Source organism: Rhinichthys klamathensis, unplaced genomic scaffold, assembly GCF_029890125.1.
Source record: "Rhinichthys klamathensis goyatoka isolate OS25496 unplaced genomic scaffold, OSU_Roscu_1.1 h1tg000147l_1, whole genome shotgun sequence".
Lineage (NCBI taxonomy): Eukaryota > Metazoa > Chordata > Actinopteri > Cypriniformes > Leuciscidae > Rhinichthys > Rhinichthys klamathensis.
Genome location: NW_026606682.1, coordinates 1,602,401 through 1,626,931, shown reverse-complemented (window position 1 = coordinate 1,626,931; position 24,531 = coordinate 1,602,401). Strand labels below are relative to the sequence as shown.

General features: G+C 38.6%; 1 protein-coding gene across 1 annotated transcript in view; it reads left to right on the top strand.

Annotated features, from left to right (window-relative positions):
• The window catches only part of cpne9 (copine family member IX), a 44,929-nt gene that overhangs the window by 6,109 nt on the left and 14,289 nt on the right, over window positions 1–24,531 (top strand). Inside the window, exons 2-8 of the mRNA XM_056257941.1 lie at window positions 1,144–1,184; window positions 4,951–4,997; window positions 7,528–7,631; window positions 7,719–7,758; window positions 7,897–7,899; window positions 8,341–8,417; window positions 19,617–19,680. Coding sequence (XP_056113916.1) covers window positions 1,144–1,184; window positions 4,951–4,997; window positions 7,528–7,631; window positions 7,719–7,758; window positions 7,897–7,899; window positions 8,341–8,417; window positions 19,617–19,680 — 376 coding nt within the window. The remainder of the gene's footprint in view (window positions 1–1,143; window positions 1,185–4,950; window positions 4,998–7,527; window positions 7,632–7,718; window positions 7,759–7,896; window positions 7,900–8,340; window positions 8,418–19,616; window positions 19,681–24,531) is intronic.

Genomic DNA, 24,531 nt, shown 5'->3' with positions numbered 1-24,531 from the left:
CCTGTTGAGATGCCAGAGCTTCAGGACCCGTTTATTCGGGCTTAAAACGTCACAGCTGGCGTCACACCAGATGTCAGGCAATACCTCCTGTTGCTCAGAGCCGCATCCTGCAGACTAGAGATGGAATCGATTCTCTGCTCGGTCGGATGGATTAATGCGCTCTCTGCTGTACTTCCCTAGCCTTTTCTTCTATTCCTCTATCTATTTATTCCACAAACACAATTCTCCTTTGAGAGAATATCTATGGGTTCCTGTTACTGGTCATCCATCATGCCTGTCTTAAACAGTCTGGTCTTTAAATTTAAAGGCACCGTCAGAGACCAATAACAGACTGATGGATGGAAACTCAAACCTTAAATAGATGTTGTTGCCATCGGAGCAGTTATGAAACATTACTTTAAATCAATAGTCCTTGTTGAAATATCTTTTAGTTGACAGAGATAAGGTCAATGTGAAATGCTTTTCACAACCCATTTAACTTCTGTAGTGTGCTGCATTTTGAATTAAAACAAGATACGCAATGTGAAAAATGTCGGATGAGACTCGATTTTTATCATGTGAGAATTGATAAGATTGTGAAAGCTGGCTTTTATGTATGAAGTCAAGTGGCTAAAGTAAGAGCAAGTTATTACATTTTGGTAAAAGATTATGAAGACAAACATTTTTCTTTAGAATTACATGCTCAATGAATCATGCATTACCACGAACATGCATTAAAAAAGCAATCGTTCGTTATGTTGATGATAATGCATTTTCTTTAAAATGTCTTAAAAGTGTGTTATTTATGTATCTATCATGTCAATCACTTAATACACTCAATACAAGGAAACTGTATTCTTAAAAAGAATAATAATGTAAATAGGGGTCAATTTTGATTTTAATGTTGACTCATTTTGATGTTCATGACCGTCATTATTGATGTTCGGCAGGAGGAAATTCAAGCCTGCTCTGACCTGAGCATCAATGAGTCTCTTTGTTCATATGGGACAAACATAGAAGCTGCTTTTTTTTTCTGTGCAACCATCTGTTCAATAAAACAGTACAAAAATGATCATCTAGATTGGTTTTCTTGGCTTTTTATTGCCAGCAATTATTTTGTCGTCTGTTTTGTGCTTTAGCATCTCTGTTTTTCTGTTTCTCCAGGAGTTTGCTGGATGTCGACACATTCTCAAGGTCAGCACCAGGTGAGTCTTGACCTTAGGCCTTGTTTACACCTGGTATGAAGATGCGTTTTGGTCGATCTGATCACAAGTAGACTAGGGAGACACATTCCTGTTTACACCTGGTGTTTTAATCTGTCTCTTTTGTCCACTTTCAACCACTTCTGTCCTGATTTCTTCAAAGGGAGGGTCTATGGGCGGGTAAATGTAGGGGCTTTTTCAGATCTTTCGATCTAATGGGCGAAATAAGCTCAAGCAATTTACATATGAATGTGAAAGAAGATGACGGAAAAACATACAGAGAGCAGCAGGTTTCGTTTCTGCTCTGACAGCCACAAGACCACGTCGAACGATGTGAGTGAGTGTTAGAAATCAGGAATCGTGAGAGAACATTGTGCTTGGTACGTTTTTTTTTGTCTTCGGCCGTTTTTAAATGCCGTCTGGCTAGCCCGCTTCCCATAATGTTTACATTTGTAAACACTCATGTGGTCGAATGCGTTCGAAAAACCTCTATGAAAGCAATCTGGTTGAATGCGTTTAAATGGTGTAATATTTGTGAATTTGATTATGTCGCCTACTTATCCATTTTCTTGCGAGTGCGTCAAGATTACTCTCTGGTGCTGTGCACTTGCCGCAAGACTCCGCCCACACGCTGTTCTGATTGGCTGTGGGTTTTGAGTGATTTTGACGCATCTCGCAGTCGTGTCGCGTCTAGTGTGGACAGACAAATTATTTGTCGCTGGAATCTTATCGCATGGCGTCTGGTTAGGACACGGTGTTAGGAGACAGGAAGTGAAGCTTACATGACTCAAAGCATTTTTAAGTTTTCAGCCGCAGCCCATGAATGTGCACTCCAGAATCACGGCAGAACTAGTAGGTCGTCCGGGTACTTTGTGCCTACGTTTTTCGAATACTGTGTATTTCAGACATACTACTCTTTTGGCATACTGTTTTTTCGCATATTATATAATAGGGAAGTATTCGATTTCAGACACTGTTTATATTTATAAAATGGTTAGTTCCAATCATTGATTCTGATTGGTCAATAGCTGTGCTTTAACGTTATTCATGATAAAACACGGCTATGACCGCTTCACCCAACGCGGTTCTATTTATCACTGCGCAACACCCGTAGCAACCACCCATATCAACATAAACAGAGATGTTCAAATAAATTTAAATAAACAATAAAAAAAATGTATCTCTTGTTAGGCAGCATTCTAGCAACTAAATTAATAACATTAATAAAATAGCTAAAATAGGCTACCTATCAAAATATGTGCCCTTGTGTTTTTATTTTTGTAAATATTTAGTAAGGTTTATTTATAAGTGCAGAGAGAAATTAACGGAATAAACGGAAAATGAACGTTAATTGTCTCGTGCTGAGAGATAAGCTATATTTGTGTGAGGAAATATTACATTCTGTGTTGTAAAAAAAAATGAAACAATGTTTGAGACCGGTTCCTATGTTGTTTTTATTTGAGCTTTCATGCATATTACACATTGGAACGTTGTTGCTGTTCACGGTCAGGGACTATTTTTTTTCTAGCGGAAGGAAGGCTTTTAGTGATTTTACTTCATGAAAGTTGCACTAATAAATTTTTTTTTTTACTTTAATATTTTTATTGTGTGGTAAACGTTTTATAAAAGCAATAAGGTACTCGAGGCTAGTGCTGTATCGTGAATAAGTCACGGCTGAGGGGGTTGCAGGCAATAAGGTGACTTATTCACGATACAGCCTCTCGAACCTTATTGCTTAAATATATATATTATATCAGTCTATATTTAAAATCCCTTCCATGACTGATTATTAAATTCAAAGTTTACACAAAATTGGATTTAATTATCCATTATGGATTAAATTAGGTTTAATTACTGCGATATGTGTTCGTACTATTTGTTTGAAATAATAGACAGAACACATTGTTTACTGCCCAGTATTTAGGAAGCTATTTTATTTCAAATTTGGCTCAAAAGACTGCATGCAAAAATCTTTAATATAGCTAGCATTTAAAATTCTGCATTTACATATTCATTTAAACCTTCTTGATTGACTAATGAGCATATAGCCTAATAATTCTGACTGAGTTGTATTTACTATTCTTAAGGGTAATAAAATGGTCGTCCTGCATGATAATATAAACGTGGCCGTATTTTAATATTGCATTATTCAGAGTTTTTTTTTTTTCTCAGAGGGCCAACCACTGAGCAGAAACACGAAGCATTTTCTCTTCCCAACTGATGTCAATAGCGTAGCTGTGAATGCTATTCACATGAATTATTTTTCTGTTGCCTTGAAAACAAGTGTGAAGGTTTCGGATGAGTTATTCATGGCTATTTGGCATGTGAGGCCATTGCTGAAAGTGTTGTACCCCTAGGACATATCTTTTTCCCCCCTCTGCTTTTTCAAGACAAATCAAAGGGACTACTTTGGAAGGAAAGTTGAAAAAGGAGAAAAAAACTCTTATTTCAACTTGCCTTTTTAAACCTGCCTTAGTCAGAGAATCCCGAATTATAACATTTATTAATCCTTCACCCTAATGCTCACAGCAATCAAACGCTTGAATGACATCTGAGTTGCCATAATTTGCACTGAGATTTATTTTAAATCAGTTCCTCGGTTGATCTGGCAAAGGTCATACCTGAATAGGTGTCTCTACTCTTCCTGAAATGTTTTTTGTGCTCTGATGATTGTTCCATGTAATTTATGTGAAATCGCCGCCCCAGTGTTGTTACTGCAGATTTTTCGAGGAGTTGAAAATAATGAATGCGGTCAGTCTAATCTTGTTCAGTGCAACAGAGAGATGCATTCATAATAATGCCTTGTTTCGAGTAACATTTGCATCATGTAAAACAAGAAATGTTATTTTGGGCTTATTTCAGAGTGATTAAATTCCAGGGCTATTCTCAGGGGAAAAAAATCCATTGGGGTGGAATGAGTGTTAACTGACATAATTAACAGAATACGGAACTTGTTTACATTATTTGACCTAATTTAGTAATGCAAAATAGATAGACAGTCATTTCCGAAGTTATGTGAATGGTTACCATCCATCCATCCATCCATCCATCCATCCATCCATCCATCCATCCATCCATCCATCCATCCATCCATCCATCCATCCATCCATCCATCCATCCATCCATCCATCCATCCATCCATCCATCCATCCATCCATCCATCCATCCATCCATCCATCCATCCATCCATCCATCCATCCATCCATCCATCCATCCATCCATCCATCCATCCATCCATCCATCCATCCATCCATCCATCCATCCAATTTAGACACAAATATCACAGTTTCTCTGAGAATGAAGTCTGTCAGCAGATTGTAGAGCAAGGGACGAGTCCTTTTTTTGTGCCATTTTTGTATTCCTCAAGATCTTGCTGGACTGAATGGTGTCCTGTCAAGTCATTTCTGACATCTACTCAAATGACCACCCATAGAGCTGCAGTCTGTTTGTTGGTCAGGGTATATCCTGTTTGGACTCCTCTTGAATGAGTCAGTGAAGTTATTGATGAATTAGATCTCACACATGCTGCTGCACACTTCCACTTAAAGGGCCTGGATTTGGGACTAATACTCCATACTGGTCACATCCCATGAAGTAGGCACTTCTCCAAGCCATTTTCTAATTAGATGGTAGGATGAAGCTCTCAGTGAAGCACCTCCATTAGTTTCATTTAAGGAAACAGACTGTGCACAGGTTGCAAGTGTTTTTATCTATTTATTGATTGTTTCTTTCTGTGTTTGACCATTATTTTTCCATTTTCTCTTCACAGTGGTTGTGTTGTATGTTCAAGGAATTGGTACTAAAGAGTGGAGAGAGGTTAGTATGCTTTTTATACATGAACAGAACATAGTTCTCAGCATGCTGTGTTTTAGCCTCTTGAAAAACTGTATTATCAATTAACATGGTCCATTGGCCACGACTACACAAGCTACAATCAGGACACAATTTACAGTTTTATTGATGTGATTCGTTGTTGTACTTTTGTATCCACCATTTTTTATTTTCTTTCAATTCGGTTTATTATCAGATTGCTGTGTCTATCAGTCGATATTCTCCTCCATCCTCCTCTTATCTGCGCTTGTGTGGATGCTCTGTTTTTCTTTTCTTTTTATGATGTGCATTCTATTATTTGCCTTCCAGATAAATCTCATGAGACCGTTTCTTTTAGAAACAGTATCCATAAACTTACAGAACCTAACAAACATGCAAACATTCAATATTACTACTAGGCCTATCTACTAAATTGGATTTTACTTTTATAAAGCAAGGACACAATAAAGTGATCAAATGTGACAGTAAATACATTTTTAATGTTACAAAGATCTCTATTTAAAATAAATACTTTTCTTTTGAACTTTCTATTAATCAAAGAATCCTTAAAAACCTGTATCGTGGTTTCCACAAATATATTAAGCAGCACAACTGTTTTCTACATAATAACAATAAGAATGCTTCATTAGCAGCAAATCAGCATATTATAATGATTTCTGAAGGATTATGTGACACTGAAGCCTGGAGTTATGATGCTGATTTTGCATCACAGGAATAAATTGTATTTTAAAATATTTCACAATAATAAAATAATTCACAATATTGCAGTTTTTTGTCTTTATTTTTGATCAAATAAATGCAGCCTTGGTCAGTATAAGAATTTTTTTTAAAAATGTGAAAGATAATCTAATTCTGGGAGAAATTTGTGAACATAGTTTGTTTAGCCACATAAGCACTTAAGTCTGCTTTAAAAAAACAAAACAATTTAAATTCGCACTTTTTCATTTTTTGACGCACTTTGAATTTACCAAAGAAGAAAATTCAACTCGATGGAAATAATAAAGTTTGAAAATTCATACAATGGAGTAGAAATTACAGAAATTATTATGCCTTGCTTAATGGACAGTTTGCAAAATAAGTTTTTATAAAATAATGATAAAAAAAAGACAGTTCAGTGTGATTTTTAGATTGCTTCTCAATGTTTTAAAATCATCCTAAGACGACCCTTTTGGCAGAATTGTAATGCAACTATTTTTTGTTCAAAGAATCACCAGTCTAAAAAAACAGTAGTTTGCCATTGAAAACTCGAGGAATGCAGCGAGCGCTCTGGACTTCTCTAGAGATATCTCGCTCTCCAGATGGCATCATGAAATATTCACTGTACTTTTAAATAGCTAGCGTGTATCTGGACCAGTGGCTTTCTCCGCATGCATATCAACACTCAAGTGCCCAGCCCACTCACATTACAAGTAGCCTACCTCCAAAAGCAAGCATAGCAACTGCATTATAAACAGCCAGCTCCCCTAAACAGATAATGCAGCGACCAGCGGTCACTGAACCTTTAGTCAAGGACCGATCGGCTCCAGGAACTTCTCCAGGAGCAGATAATGGAAAGCGTGGATACTAAGTTGATAGGTGGGATTATGTGTCTGGGGTGTTGAGAACATGATCTTGGGTCTGAATCTGAGTTAGGAATCAATAGTTCATTACTCTGTGCCGTCGGTGAGCTCCGCCGAGGACTCCTGCCCAATGGGAATCACTGTCTGATTGCTTCAGGGATGTGTACGTTGGCAGGAAGCTGTACGAGCTCACACTGAGCTGCTATTCCTGCCCCACATTCATGCAGAGCTCAGGCTGCTGTTGAGTCTGCGGAGAGAAGGGAAGTCTGAGGGCTGATTTTGCTTCTGATCATGAAAATATGATCATAGCAACTGTTATTATGCTTTGGCACATCAGTGATTCCTTCTGTGCAGATTTTACATGATGATGAGTGAATAATATTAACTTCATTTACGGTGTTCTGTTCTATTCATCTCAACCGTCATGTTTCAATGGTGGAATAGTGGTGTTTATAAATGGCAAAATATATATTCTTCTTTAATGTAAACAAGATTTTTTTTACAAAGTAAACAAGCCATTCTGTTTTTGTTTTTAATTATCATAAAATAAGTACTCTTTAAACATTTACTTTTTTTCTAATAATATAACAAAATGACACAATTCAGGGTTTTAAACTGCATTCAACTGCAACAGGGTTAGAAATATAATTGCATACACACACAACAACAAAAAATAAACATGAGAATATTTAGTTTGACATTCTGACAAGATTAAGCATGTTCTTTCACTAATATTTTTGGGTGGTAAAAAATGATTCAAGACCTGTTGTACCCAATTTTTAGAGAATGACCTTTATGCAACATGTTTGTACTTGGGAAGGTGAAATGATGTTATAGATAGATGGATAGATAGACAATACTTTGCAATATTACAGTAGTTTGATTCTAAAGATGTTGTTTCATTATCTTGCCATGAACATTTTTTATCTAATGATGCATCTTTTATTCTTGTTTAGTTTGGCCGAACAGAAGTGATTGACAACACTCTAAACCCAGACTTTGTAAGGAAGTTTGTCTTGGATTACTTCTTCGAAGAAAAGCAGAACCTTCGGTTTGACGTGTAAGTGGATGACGGAACTTTTCTGCCCTTAGTTTCGGAAAAAAAATCCCTTGATAATATTTTCAATCTTTTGCTCATTTGACACAGATACAATGTGGATTCAAGAAGCTCAAACATCTCAAAACATGTAAGCAAACTTTAATGTCTCACATGCCGTTTCCTGCATTCTAATGAATAGACAAGAACCACGATGCTTATACGATAGCCCACAAGTTTTACTCTGTTGATTTGATCTCTTTTCTGCTACGATGGATATGGACAACAGAAGGTACAAGCTGTAAATGAGTGTGATTTATCCATTGCTTGTTTTCCGTCATGTCAGAAATAGTTACAAAGGGAATGTGATTTGTTTTTCAGTTCTCATTCTTTGAAAAAGAAAAAGTGTTGTCATGTTCAAAGCCCAGTCCCTCTGTGTCCTTTTAAAACTGCATGAAACAGTCTGTCGTAGTTCTCAAAGTCTCGTCCTGTTTTTTTTTTTTGCTCGCTTTTTTGTATGCATTTCCATGTCATTGATTCACCCCTTCCATTGCTTAGAGTTTCATCAGCCAGGCCTCACCTGTCTTAATACTCAGTGACATACAGTATCCAAGGTGAGTCCTCATACCATCTTTCTGAGATTTTCCAGACAGGACTGTCACTGCTGAGTTGTGTCTGTGGAGCAGGGAACCCACATAACTGTGATGTACCTTCATTGTTTTGTCTCTCACAGTCCTTCCTCGGCCAGACTTTCTGCACTCTAGGAGAGATTATTGGGTCCTCTGGGTCAAGACTCGAGCGGGTGCTTTCGTAAGTCTTTGATTATTTTTCACCCTTGATACGACGTTGAAGAAGATATAGTACCATGGAAACAGTGCTGTAAAAATTCTCCAAATCCTATGGGGTCTCTATTCAGGCCGCAGATTTAACCACATGGAAGACATAAGTTCATCTAGCCCACATGGTCCAGCTGAGCTCATTTATATAGCAAGTCCTCTCACCACGATTATAAGAGAAAAGGCTTTATAAATTGGTCTTTTTCGAGCAGCTCGTGGATCAAAATCCTTTTACGGTCTCTAGCTCTTTGAAAAACGCCACTTCGAAAATCGATGCTTTTAACCGCGGTCGAGGTGCTTGTTTGGGGTCTCTCAAAAGCAAACCTTCTATATCAATCCAGAGCAGTTCTGCATGCGAATAGATCCCAAAGCTTTGGCGGGGGGTTAAAAAGGGAAACTAATTAAGCTACGACTTGAGGAAGGATGGCACTCTGTATCTAGAGACTGTGGCATTTTAATGCTAAGATACAGGCTGCCACTGTCCAGCATATCTGGGTCACATCAATGATCTATTTCAGCTGCACAAAATAGGATGTCTGGATGATGCCTTCAAAGGGATTTGCGCTTGCATTTGGCCTTATGGAAGAACCACATGAATTTTTACAGAATCATATGATTTTGTAAATTACATGCGATTTTCAGAAAATCCTCAAATGCAGTCATTTTAGCATTATTTAGTTTACATTTTTTAGGTTAATTTTAAAATGTCAAAATAATATTGATTTTTTAAATAATTATGGTAAATATAAATTCATCAACCCTGTCAGCCACACACACACACACACACACACACACACACACACACACACACACACACACACACACACACACACACACACACATGTCTGGTCCACTATCTTTGTGGGGACTCTCCATAGACGTAATGGTTTTTATACTGTACAAACTGTATATTCTGTCCCCTTACACTAACCCTACCCCTAAACCTACCCATCACAGAAAACTTTCTGCTCTTTTACATTTTCTAAAAAACATCATTTAGTATGTTCATTAATCAATTTCCCTTGTGGGGACCATTGGCTAGTCCTCACAATGTAGGTGATTTCACGTTTTACTATTCTTGTGGGGACATTTGGTCCTCTCAATGTAATAAAAACAAGAGTACACACACAAACAAACACACGCGCACGCACGCACGCACGCACGCACGCACGCACGCACACACACACACACACACACACACACACACACACACACACACACACACACACATTAAAATCTTTTTTAAAACAGAATTTGATGAAATCATAGTAATTTTTGCATTATTTATGAACTATTATAATATTTATTAATATTTTAAATTGGATTTTATTTTTATATTTGCAGTTTTATTTTATTTTAATTTTATTTAGATTTTATTTTTTAAATAATTCTATTATTTCAGTTTTAGTTTTAGTAATTTTAGTACTTCAACTTATTTATTTCAGTTAGTTGCCAAGGGAACATTTCAAAGTTTAGGTTTTTCATGTAATAAAATTAAATTAGCTTTATTTCAATGACCTAAACGATTATAACAGTTTTAATTTTAGTTAACAACAATAATGGATGACATATGAAGCAAAAACATGTGATTAGTGCGTTCACATGTGAAATTCACATGCTTTTCCTTAATAATCGGAATATTATAAGCTTTTTTAAGCCACTTTAACAAGCAAAATAAAAAAATATTGAAGATATGGCTAGACTGTGTGACTAAACCCCTGAATGACATGAAAAATAGTTTGTAAGTCCTCTCTAACAGCTGATTTTCTTCCTCGAAGAACACGGCGGTCGCTGTGCACGCGCTCTGTATCACAGCATGGTAGACAGCGAGCTTTTTGCAAATGCGTCTGATGGTGACACGGCATGGGGCAAAAAACACTAAATGGGCCATCTCCTTTTGGCCTTTGTGTCACGCTTTCTGCTGTGCTGTGCAAGTGGCGAGCAGAGGATTAGGAAAAAGGTTGGCGGCAATAGGCATATTTTAGTAGGTCAGCCCGTCTCTCTAAAGAGCTAGTGGGCAGATACTGTAACACACTGGGGTGGAAGTGTGGAGGAAGAGGTACTACTCTATTACCTGCTGGTTTCTATGGCAACCCACCAAGACTAGTGGCTTTTCAATTACATAGCACTGCATTTGGGCAAATACATCTAATTCCCTCTGTTTTCGCAAGATAAGGCCAAGGGAGTCCTAAGGATAAGAGATGCCACAGGATGCTCAGAGATGGGGATTTGAGGTTCCGCCACACATTCGGGGCCCTTCGGGCTTGATTTTTCTCCGGCCTCATTTCCACATGTGAGCGTGGTGGATTTGTGGAGAAAATGTGCGTGGAAAGAAGAGAGCCATATACTGTCAGGCTGAGCAAAATATTTATAGACAACCTGGTTTTGGTCCAGGAATATTTGAGATGAGAGAATGTAAAATGGTGCACAATAACAGGACTGGGTGTCAATATTTCGGCTCAGGGCTTTAAATTTTCGCAGAATGCAATCTGTTTGCTATGTATGAGTATTGAAAATATTTCAAATAAGCTCCAAAAAGATGTCTCGCCACGCAGGTAGGAAGAATTACTCCATCAGAAGGTGGGTAATTTGTCATTGGTCACTGCTGAAAAACAAATTACCTAATGTTACGCCCATGTGTTTTTATACACACTCGATCAATCTATTTCATACACAATTCACAATTTAACTCTCTACCCCCGCCACACGTGCGCACACACAAACTGAGGTTCTAATTAGCTAAAAAGAAAGCATGACATTTTCTGTGAAAATACCCTCAGTGTTGGAGACATTCATCATAGTAGCAGCGCTGTCACAGGCTTACACTGAGATGTATGAGGGTGAAGTGTGTCCAGATAAACTGCCAAACACACCACAGTCAGTGTACTGATGATGGCTATCACAGACATCAGTAGCTGAAATGGATTTTTGCGTGGAAAACAATTATATTTTTGGTACTCTACACACTTTGAGACATCTGTTCTGTAGTGAAAATATCAGTTTTCAAAAATCAAAAGTGGTATCTGTTAATATTAGTTGTTAAAAGTTCAATAATGCTGTATAAAATATATTGCTCATAATTAGTTCGTTAACTAATGCATTAACTAATGTTAACAAATGACCTTACTGTACAGTGCTACCAATAACTGTGAGTAGATAAATAGTTCACTTAAAAATTACAATTCTGTCTTGAATTATTCACCCTAATGTTGCTTTAGAACTGTATGACTATTTTTTTGGTGGAACACAAAATTATATATTCTAAGAATAGCCCATGTAAATTTTGCACTACTGTATATTCAAAGCCACACAAAGTCGTCACTCCCAAAAATATTCCTCTCTACATTTGCATATTCAAACTTAGTGCACCCAGATCAATTTGCTCATATTTTTAGCAGCTTAAAGGGATTGTTCATCCAAACATAATGCACTCAACCCCATGTCAGTCTAAACTTGTATATGTATTATATGTAGAATATATATATTTTTTAAGTACAATGAAAGTACAGTTCAAAATCTCTTCTGCAGAAGAAAGAAATGCATGACAGAATTTGCATTTCTGGTTGAAATCCCCATATAAGTTAAAACAAGTCCCAAATCACATGAATATCTCTGTTTACTTTGTTTTCTGGTGATGCTATTTTAGTGGGTGAGTTTAAGCGTATCTCAAGATCTTTTTATCTGTGGACACAGCTGTTGCGTTTGACCTTCAAATGAATCTCTGGCTTATTAGGAGGGCTCAGTCAGGGAACCATGGGCTTAGAACTTAAGCACAGTTCCTGACTCCTGCGCCAGAGGTGTGTGCGCCGAATCCGTAAGCCAGAGACCTGTAAACACAGTGTGGCCTTTAAAATTCATTATGCATAATCGAGTTAACGGTCACATGATCACCGTCCTTATCTGGATCCGGCACTTCAGATACAGAATATATTTGCATTTCGCTACAATACTTACTTTCCGACAGACATTTATCTGCTGCTTAATTGCTCTGATATGCACTTCTACAATCTGTGTTTTGAGTGCTGTTTGGAGCAGGGCATTTTTGACAGCTATTAACCTGCCCTGACCGAACAGTATCTCTCCTACAGTTAATGCATGCTCACTAAATCCCCACCATCATTGCCTAATTGGCCGGCTTACTCATTCTCTACAGTCTGTTCCCACGGCTGAACCTGCAGCGTACTTCAGCAACACAGCGTGCTGGTCTCTCGAACTGTATTTTTAGAAGCTCGAGTATTTTAAAATTCATGTAATTCACCTTTATGAGGCACCATTATATTGATGATACCATTTTATGTACATGAACAACAAAGCTTAGCTGCATGATTTTGTCACATTTACATGCCCGTTGAAGAGCTGTATGACAAATTAAAGTAATAAGCCCCAAGAGGCTGTGCATTGTACTGTTTTTTTTTACAGTTGAGGGCCATTTTTATTCATGACACGAAGCAATAACAGCAATATGATAAAATACACTGATGTTCAGTAAATAATTAACAGTATATGCTCTATGAACAAACCAATAAATGTAAGTATTATAAGTTTTGCTGTACTGTTTGTGCCATAAATAAGAGTTTAGATTGATGAGATTGTTATGGAGAGGCGTTTTATTACTTTTCTAAGTAACTTATTTTTGTCTGTTGAATGATAAAATAGAGAAAAATCCAATACTCCAGTTGCATCTATCTAGAGACTAGAATATCATAGTCTTGCTCTTTTGACTTGGACCACATAGCAACCATTTAGCAACAATGAAGAAACCGTTCAAAACACTGGGAGCGAGTTCAAGCCATTGTGGTGGCAAATTTAACATGGGTAAGCACAGTCAAATTTTACGTAGAAAATGTAAAAATCTAGTTAAAGTATAATTTATGATTCCATTTAGTTAGTGTTGTTAACATGTCGAGAAGATGTTGTTTTCTGAGCTGTGGAAGCAAATCCACTTTGCATGCACTTCCAAAGGATAAGGAGTCACGCCATTGTTATTGTTCATAGCACTGTGTGCATTTCTGACACACGCTGTAAGCACTTGGTATATTGATGTAAAATGTGAATACAATTGATATGTGGGTACAGTTTCACGTTTGTCAGCTATTACTAATTTGAAGTGGAATGATATTTTTGTGTTTTTTAAGATGCGTTTGTGACATGTCTGTGTCTGTGTCCTGTAAGAGGAACTCAGCGTCTCGGTTCTAATGGCGCCCGGATTTATCCTGTCTGCCGAGGACTCTGATTAAACATGCAGGGAGGATGTTTTTGGCACTGGCACAGTAAAATGGGTGGTGGGGGGGGTTTGAAGCTCTCCGATAAAATCTTGAGAAGCTATTGTTCTGTCTGTCAGATATGCTGTGTTAGAGAGGTGACAGCCCAGCTGGAAAAGAGTGTATTCTTCGCCTGTGACCATGAATAGTTTATTTTCACAATGTGGTTTAAATGAAAGCAAGGTATTTGAGTGCAATAACTCTTAATCCAAAGACATTTCTTCTTGAAATGTTAAATGTCATTCATTAAATGTTATTAATTTATTCCCTCATTCATTTCCCTCCTGTCAATCAAAATTTTTTTTTTTTATCTCATTCTTTTCCTCTCTGGAGGCTCCAGTATACTTACACTAGTGGCACTTCCTGTTCTCTTGTGTTCTATAGCAGTGATGAAGCCCTCTTTTTCAGCAGAAGTTGGGATTGAAAACCTCCTCGGCTCACCTTTATAAGTTGTTTCCATAGCAGCAGGAAATTGAATGCAGAGAGTGACACTGACAGCTGTCTTGAGTTATACATTGGTTGGTACTGAGTAATGAGAGAGTCTACGGTTATGATGAGCCACGTGTGACCTTGAGCAAGAGTTGATGCCTGGGGCAAGACGTGAACTCTTCAGACAAGCTGAACCCTCTCCTACTTGGTCTTTGTACTTGTGCAGCAAAAAAATCCTCTAGTGGTGTCCTTGGACTCCCAAACTCCCCTAAGTAGCTTGTGTTTTTCAGTACGGTATTGTTTGTTCTCTACTTTGGATGTTGCATTTGTTATCTTGGGTCATTTTATGAAGCTGTTATATTTTGAAACTACTTTCGAAATTTATTTTCTATTTGTTGTGATAATACTTTTCCAAAAGTAACATGGTTGATCGTAATAGTGTTTTACAGTTTTACAGTCCTCTGCCACTGAAATATATATAGTTGTATATATATATATATATATATATATATATATATATATACAAGTCTCTTACCAAAACTGCATTTATTTAATCAAAAATACAGTAAAAACATTAATGTTGTGAAATATCATTACGGTTTAAATGAATTGTTTTCTAATTAAAATTTTCTTTTTTCTATTTTTTTTCCAAAGCTGCATTAATTTGATCAAAAATACAGTAAAACATTAATGTTGTAACTGTAATTTGTTCCTGTGATAATTTTCAGCATCATTACTCCCGTCTTCAGTGTCACATGATCCTTCAGAAATCATTTGAATATGCTGATTTGGTGCTCAAGAAATATTATTATCAATGTTCAAGACAGTTGTGCTGCTGCTTAATATTTTTGTAGAAACCATGATAGATTTTGTTCAGGATTCTTTAATGAATAAAAAATTCAAAAGAATAACTTTTGTAACTATGTAAAAGCATTTACTGTCACTTTTGACCAATTTAACGCATCCTTTGTTTTAATATATAATATATAAGAAAGTTACTATATTTTTGTTTGTGTGTTTATAAAAATGTTTAATGGCACATAATCAAAGTTGGCATCAGCTAATAATAATAATAATTCGTTACATTTAAATAGCGCTTTTTTCTCTGCACTCAAAGCGATTCACATGGAAGGTGGGAATCTCCTCAACCTCCACCAATGTGCTGCATCCACCTGGATGATGCGATGGCAGCCAGGGGCGGAGTGGGACCAAAAAATCTACCGGGAAATTTCGTAGACCACCGGCCCTCGTCGCCGGCAGGGCCGGATTAAGAGGCCCCTGGGCACAATGTCTTGTAGGTCCCCTCTTAGGCAGGCCAAATGTATATTTTGTCCAGGGACATTTTAATATGGCATTTACAGTATTACTGATTTAAAAGTAACTTTGTTGTACTATGCTGGAGTAAAGTTCATAAATGGTTGTTTTTAGTTTTAGTTTTAGTTATGACAGTCTCAGTCTGCATTACATTATCGATGATGTTTTAGGATGCCAAACAATTATTATAATAATGTAATAATTATTTATATAATTATTCCTATGACGTAAAATCCATTTAGCCTATAAATGTACTATATAAATGAAAATGAATATTTCAAAAGTATATTTTAGCCTACATTTCTGTAACGAGGAGTCAAAGGCCAGCATCCATTTGCAGCACTTTATTTAAACACAAAGAAGAGCTGACAAAAGACATAGGCAAACAAGGAATTAAAGGGGCAATCCAGAACTCGTGGTCGTTAACAGGCTGAGGTCGAGGCAGGCAGCAGACAAACACTCGGAGACCAGAAGAACAGGCAAAGATCAGGGAACCAGGAAATCCAAGGATACTTGGAAACTCTCAGGGATACTTGGAAATGTCTGCTGGGCAAAACAAGACTTCGCCAAGGACACAGGGATAACTCAGGCTTAAGACAGGTGTGCTAAACAAGATAATAAAACACAGGTGCATAAAATCAACCATAATCAGTTCAGGGTAAAACATAATTGGAAATAATAAGCTAGGAAGGAGTGCCCCCCAGAGGCTCAAGCGGGCACTCCAGCCGCAGATCATCACATAGCCCCCCCTCAAAGGAGCGGCTTCCAGACGCTCCTAAGAGCTCTTGGGGGAGGTCACCGGGGGCTGGGATGGAGGGCCAGGCCCGTGCAGGGGAACGGGACCAGGAAGTAGCCCAGGCGGGCTTGGGCGGACCAGACTCGGCCGGTGACCAGGGCGGAGCAGGATGAGACGAAGGCCAGGGTGGAGCAGGATGAGACGAAGGCCAGGGCAGAGCAGGACGAGACGAAGGCCAGGGCGGAGCAGGACGAGACTAAGGCCAGGGTGGAGCCCCCTCAGGCTTCCCTGGGTGTGAAGACCTCTCGGGCAGCCATGGCAGAGAAGACCCCTCGGGAGACCATAGCAGCACAAGATTCATGGTCCCCTCGTGGAGCCTACTGCCCCCCCCCCCCCCCCCCCCCCCCCAAAAAAAAATACTTGGAGGAACCTACGGGGACATGGGCTGGAACAAGAACCGGTTCAGGAACTGACAAGGGCTCTGGGACTGACAAGGGCTCTGGGACTGACACGGCTCTGGGACTGACAGGGCTCTGGGACTGACAAGGGCTCTGGGACTGTATGTTCGTGAAGAACAAGATCGTCAAGGCTGTCGTGAAACTCTGGCTTGTCGTGGATGACGTGAAGCTCTGGGACAGTCTCATGGAGCTTGAGAGACGGGGCCGGCAGGGCGAGGCGCAGAGGCGGGGCCGGCAGGGCGAGGAGTCTGGGTACGCTCACCGGAGCCTGGCGAGCCGAACGAGTCCTCCTCCTCCTCCTGCGGCGGCGCGTCACAGGGCTTGATTCACTCGATGCACTTGACTCGGCACTCGATGCACTGGACGATGCACTTGATTCACTGGACGATGCACTGGACGATGCACTTGATTCACTGGACGATGCACTTGATTCACTGGACGATGCACTTGATTCACTGGAAGATGCACTTGACTCGGCGCTTGACTCACTTGGCTCGGTACCTGGCACGCTCGACTCGGGATTCGGTTCACTTGACTCGGGATTCGGTTCACTTGACGGTTCACTTGACTCGGGATTCGGTTCACTTGACTCGGGATTCGGTTCACTTGACTCACTGGACTCTGCAGGGCTCACGTGAGGCGCAGGCTCGGCGGAGCACGCGTGAAGCGCTGATTCACCGGGAGACACTTCATGCGTGGATTCAGTGGGTACCTTGTAAAATGGCGAATCGTGCATAAAATCAACCATAATCAGTTCAGGGACAGTTCAGGGACTGGCACTTAGTGCAAATATACGCTCCGTTATAGAAAATGAAAAAAAAAAATGTTTTCTTCCCCTCGCTTTGGCCCCAAGTGCGCATGGCGAACTTGCAATGAATACATTTTATCAGACCGGCCCTCGCGGCCTCGAAACACTACCGGCCCACCGGGAAAACTCCCGACTCTCCCGATTGCCACTCCGCTACTGAAGGCAGCCATATTGTGCCAGAACGCCCACTACACACCAGCTTATTGGTGGAGAGGAGACAGAGTGATGAAGCCAATGAGTATATATGGGGATGATTAGGAGGCCATGATGGACAGAGGCCAAGAGGCAAATTTGGCCAGGATGCCGGGGTTACACCCCTACTCTTTCAAAGGACATCCTGGGATTTTTAATGACTACAGGGCCTCGGTTTTAACGTCTCATCTGAAGGACGGTGCTCTTTGACAGTATAGTGTCCCCATCACTATACTGGGGTTTTAGGACCCACACAGACCACAGGGCGAGCGCCCCCTGCTGGCCTCAATAACACCTCTTCCAGCAGCAACCTAGTTTTCCCAGGAGTCTCCCAACCAGGTACTAACCAGGCAAAGTCCTGCTTAGCTTCAGTGGGCAACCAGTCTTGGGCTACAGGGTGATATGGCTGCTGGCACCTAATCTCATTACTAATCTCATTACTTACACATTAATTAGGGAAACAAAAGGCACCCTTTTTTTAGAGTTGCACTCTTGGTGTTCTTTTTTTTATTGCTTCACAATGCACTGCTACATTTTCAAGAAAGTAATATACAGCAATGTATTTTTAAAAACTATTATATAATTGCATTCATTACAGCTCAGCCAACTGGAGATAACTTGATAAAACACTTCCCACTGCAAGAGTCATTTTCAGCCTCCATGCCACCTCTAGCCTTCTCCATGGCAGATCTGCCTCACTGAGTCTTACCTGCATGTCTAGATCTGACATGTGTCTCAGGAGGGGGGAGATGAGAAGCGTGGTGGGACGCTTGCCTGACTAACATGTCCTTCAGTCGAAATTTCTATTTGGCATCATTGAGCTTTAACTGGATTTCTTCCCTGCAGGTGGTCAGGAGGTCAATGTGTGTGTACCATTGTGAGTTTATGCAAGTGTGTATGTGTGAATAGATAGAGGGTCAAAGGCTGTACTAAAGTATCAGACTAACCTGCCACTCAGCTGTTGCGGTGGTATGTGTTCCCATGGGAATCCCGTTTTAGCCAATTAAATGCAAAGATGACATGAGACCACAGAATGGGGTTTTAAATTGATGAAAGAGAGTCTGTGGCCATGGAGACAGATCTTTGGAGCTGCATTCAATCATCTCATTTTATAATTTTATGACAAATATACTGTAGACTACCCAGACTACAGTATATGCTATCGGATCGTTTTTGTGCATCATCTCCACTTAGAGTCAGCATGAAATCAAAATTGACTCTATTGAACGAAAATTTTGAACGATTCATCGCTGCATGCTATTCTAAAGAAAAAAAATGTCTTTCATCAAAGTGTAATATTAAAACTTTCTCTACCTCTGAAATGACTTTCCTCTTCAGTCAACATCACCAAACCCATTTATTTTTCAGTGCTTAGTTTTCACAAACCAGTCAATTTATAGATAAAATCAAAAAAAAAAAATCATTAAATATCCTCTTTCACTCAGAAGTTTGTCAGTTTAAATTAATTAGTTTGCGAACTTCATGTATTAAGATCCAAAATCAATGTGCGTACAGTGTGTGTCTTTGTGTTTATAATGTTCCATCACTTTCCCTCACAGAATCTCTCTACTTTCCCTCAAACAGTCTTTCAGTCCTCACCCTCAGCCTTTAATCTTTTTTTCTAGCTAACCCTCATCACCTTTCCCCCCTCATTCCCTACACTTTCCCTCTTTTCAGATGAATCATGTTCTTTTCAGAGGTTCGATGTGGGCTATTCAGCGCCTGAAGTGGCCCACCATTACCGCCAGTGCAATCGAATTGTTCCACAGAAAGCTCTTAGCAGCAAAAAGCGCTCCAGCAACTCTGTGAAAAGCACACAAAAATGGAGTCGTCTTATTTGTCCTGATTTTGAGTGGGCTCGCAGAGTGCTTATAACTCTGCCAGTCTTCACGAGGGTTTTACTTGAACTCTTGTCTTTAAACCGTTAGCCCACATTTTATTGAAAGTTTAAAAGCATTTATCTATCTTTTCTCAGGGGCATTCCAGGGAAGAAATGCGGGAACATTATCTTCACAGCTGAGGAACTCAGCAATTGCCGGGTCAGTACAAAACTAACGCACATGCACACACACACATCGTCTACTGTCTTTCATCAACCTGAATGCCTAAAGCATTGTATTTAAATATCAGAGGTGAAGTGCCTTTTTTTTTGCTAATGTTAGGTACTGAGAGACAGAAAAAGCAAAATGATATCTAGATTTTCCAAGTTAATCCATTATGGATTTCTCTAGTCACTCATGAAGAAGCATCTCTGTGAATCTTATGAAACCTGTCAATAATGCATTATATTTCATTACGTGACATATTTCATCTTAAAATCCGAAGACAAAAAAATGGAAAGGAAGCTTGTAGTACCATTAAGATTTGTTTTGTTGTCATTACAACATTGATATGGTAATGAGCACATTTCCTTCCCTAATTCACATTACTGCTTAGAAAAAAATATAAATAAATGTAAATATATTTTATGTGATATATTTATACATCATGGAAGTATTTTTTTGCGCTTTAATTTACTGTGTGTTGATTTTAAATATATATAAACAAAAACCATTATGATTTGTTTTGCATTACAAAATATATATTTAAAAAAAAAGTAGTGTTTTATATATTAAAGTATTTATACATCATATTTGTTGCACTTTATTTTACTGTATGTTCATTTTAAATAAAAATAGAGTAAATATATGTTTTTACAGAAATTAGAATTGACATACTGTACAGTATACACTGTTTGGGGTCAGTAAGTTTTCTGCAAAGATACATTAAATTGATCAAAAGTGACAGTAAATACATTTATAAGTTTACAAAAGATTTCTATTTTAAGTCTTCTCTGTTCTTTTGAACTTTCTATTCATCAAAGAATCCTAAAAAATATATTATGGTTTCCACAAACAAATATTAAGCAGCACAACTGTTTTCAACATTGATAATAATAAGAAATGTTTCTTGAGCAGCAAATCAGCATATAAGAATGAAGACTAGAGTAATTATACTGAAAATTCAGCTTTGCATCACAGGAATAAATTACATTTTAACATATATTAAAGTAGAAGTTATTTTACCGACCCCAAACTTTTGAACGGCAGTGTATTGGTGAAAGATCCCCTCATCCTGGCGTCTGAGTATAACTCGTTTTTCAAAAATTCTGTTCAAGAAATATCTCAATTATTCACCCCATCTGAAAGTGTTTCTTCTCCTGTTAACTACACACAGCCTATATTTATGATAGAAGAAATTACAGAACCAGATGTGGCCTCTATCATTGATGAATTGAATAATTCCAAAGCTAAGGATGAGTTTGGATTGGACACAAATTTCATTAAACTGCACAAAGAGTCTTTAGTATGCCCTATTACACATATGATTAATCTATCAATTAAACAGTCTGTTGTTCCACCAGATTGGAAGGTGGCCACGATTACACCAATTTTTAAATCAGGGAACAGATTACATATCAATAATTATAGGCAAGGCAAGTTTATTAATATAGCACATTACATACACAATGGTAATTCAAAGTGCTTTACATAGAAGAAATTAAAATAATCAAAAGAAATAAGAATAATTAAAACAGTTTAGAATAAAAAATAAAATAAAATACAGTAAAAATAGTCGGACGAACAGTGGCACAGTGCTCATTCAGTAAATGCATAGCTAAACAGATGTGTTATAGACCAATCAGTATTCTTCCTGTTATATCTAAAGTTATTGAAAAATGGATAGCAAAACAATCAATAAAGCATCTAAATAAATGTGGCTCCCCTCTGCATCCCATTCAATTTGTCTTTCATGCCCATCACTCAACTGAAACAGTTGTTAATGTCTTTATTGAAAAGGTCAAACATTCGTTAGACACTCATTCTGTTGTTGGTGCTGTTTTTCTGCATCTGAAAAGGGCTTTTGATTCTGTCAATCATCAAATACTCCTGTCTAGATTAACAAACTTCAATTCCGAACAAGCCATCAGCTGGATGAACTCGTACTTAACCAACAGAATGTACTGTGTCTCTGTCGACAATATTAAATCTCCTCACCTCGAATGTCCAGTAGGAGTCCCTCAAGGCTCCATACTCGCACCAATTCTGTTCTCCTTATACATCAATGACCTGCCTACAGTATGCCAAAACATCAATATTTTAATTTATGCAGTCGACGCAGTCATTTTTACACATGCCAAAACTGTTCAAGAAGCCTCTCAATCTCTTACATCTGCACTGATCCGTGTACAGGAATGGCTCACAAAATCATGTCTACTATTGAAGCCTAAAAAAACTGTTTGTATAATGTTTTCTAAGCGGCTGATTGAAATGACACACTCAAATATAATCTTAAAAAAAGAAGAACTACAGATTGTAAACGAATTCAAATACCTTGGCATTGAATTAGATCCCACACTGTCCTTTAAAAATCATATCAAAAGGCTCTCAAAAACTGTTAATTTTAATCTTGCTAACTTTAGATATATTAGACCATCACTCTCATGCAAAGCAGCCAGAATGTTTCTTCATTCCATGATCCTTTCTCATATTGAATATTGTTTTACAAACTGGTCACTCACAAACGCCGCAACACTCAAACCAAGTCACTTTTCAAACGAGCTTTAAAAATCTTTGATAGAAAACCGCTCTCATATCATCACTGCCTAATACTGCAGAAATATAACCTGCTAAGTTTGGAAAATTTTCTGAAGTTCAAATATGCCTGTGCTATATATAAGATGATCCTACATGGACTTGCCCCACCCCCACTAAGTTAATATATTAAATAGAAAATAACGGGTGGTGGAAGAACTGTAACCAGGGCATCCACGAGCGGTGATTGTATGGTGCCTTACAGACGTACAACATTTGGACAATATGTATTATCAATTAAGGGGTCAGAGATCTGGAAAAAGTTACCGGCTGCCGTGAGAGAATGTCCGACTTACCTCAGCTTTAAGAATCAACTCAAACAATGGCTCTATACACATCAAATTGGTGACCACTAGCGGTCTTTGTTGTATTTTATGTGTATGGGTTTGTTCACTGTTGTATTGTTTAAGTAGCCTATATGTATGTATTCCATACCAGATCTAGCATACTGCATTAAATAGTACTTTAACATAATTAAAATGTACTTAATGTACATAGAATAGCACTTTACTGTGTATATGTGTGTGTCCGCCGTACTAGATGCCCTGTCTGCTAACTGTGGTGTCTTTTATAATATGTTGCTGAAAACTGTGGCGTCTTTTAAATTGTGTTGTATCGTATTCAATTTCAATGTTTAGCTGCGTCACTTTGTACTGTGATGACCTGATGGGGGACAGCAGATGAAAAATAGCCTTTGGGCTAATTCTGGCATATACATTGCTGAAAAGCTAAGATGTCCATTGCTAAGATGTCCCTTGAAGACTTACAATGATCAATGCAAGACCGCAAAATCATGCCAAGTGCAGCATTTGGCTCACTATTTTGTCCCTTCCCTTTGTCTTTTCAGTCATTCCACTCACAATTTGTCTGTTAGTGCCTTGGGCCAGTCCATAAAACCACATAAATATAATTTCAGATGGCTCAAATTATGTATATATATACAATTTCGTCCCTCTGTGTCCTTGAAATAGTATGTAACTACAGGGAGTGTTTGGCAGAAAGCCGTGACAGTTCACCTCAAATACAGCTTCTTCCTCCCCAAGAGGGATGGGCCGTTTTAAAAGGCAGATGAGCTGTCTGTCCAGTGTGTCACACAGACCGTAGTTCCTTGAGTGCTCCCTAGACTCTCTCTCTCTCTCTCTCTCTCTCTCTCTCTCTCTCTCTCTCTCTCTCTCTATCAAGATCCAATTAAATCTGTTGCATGTGTGACTTCCCTCCTGGTCCTGAGGGTCTCCCCAGAGATCTGGTATTCTGAAGAGAACAGCACCAATAAATAGCTAAACACTGGAGACCTCCGCTCAACATTACTATGTATGAATCAATTGCTGTTCTCCTCTAACACAAGTGTGTCCTCTCTGTGGAATGGATTTCTTGTCCTAGTATTTTGTCTTTGTTGTATCCTGAACTCCTGCTCTGGAGAGATGTTAACTGAGGCCAGCAATTAAAATGCATTGTTGGATATAATAGTGCTAGTATCGAAGACTCAGAGTCAGGAGTGCATGTGCTTTGTTTTCTTGTTTGTGCACCTTGTTTGTTTTTGGTAGCTCTAGGCAGGGCTCGACATAAGCAATGGCCCGATGGCCCGGGGCCCGTAAATGAGTATGTCGGGCTAGTTGATTGGCCAGTCACTGGCCCGCGCGGGCCAGTGAATGGCCATCAGCAAAACAAACAGCAATCATATACAGTGGCGCGAAGAGTGTCAATGTTACTTCAGGTAATAACGTGTTAAAATGTCAAAGAACTAGGCTGATACGAGAAAGAGGACATTCATATAGGGCTGGGCCGGTAAATCGAGTTTGTACAATATATCGATTTTTTTTAAACGATATGGAATGAGGCAATACTGTTTATATCGATACAGTAGTTTGATACGAGCACATCTGAAAAATAGCGGAGTACGCAGTGTGAGCTCCTGCAGTGAAACAACATAGTACAATTTGTCCTAAACATGACACAAGCTTATATTAAGCACTTAAAAATAACTGGTAACAGCACGCGCGCGCCTAACAGACGAGCACAATAGAAGAGTAGCGCAATAATTCTGACTAAAAGATACATATTGCTAAAATATTTGTTGTTGGAGACAATAAATGTGCCATATGTGGAATTTTAAACCTACAAGTAGGCCTATGTTTTATAATATAGAAAATATAGCCTATGTAACTCATCACTCATGTAATGTAATAATTAGTTTACTGTCATTGTGAGGGGCCAAGAAAAATTAATCCTAATGTATACAATAAATACAGTTTAATG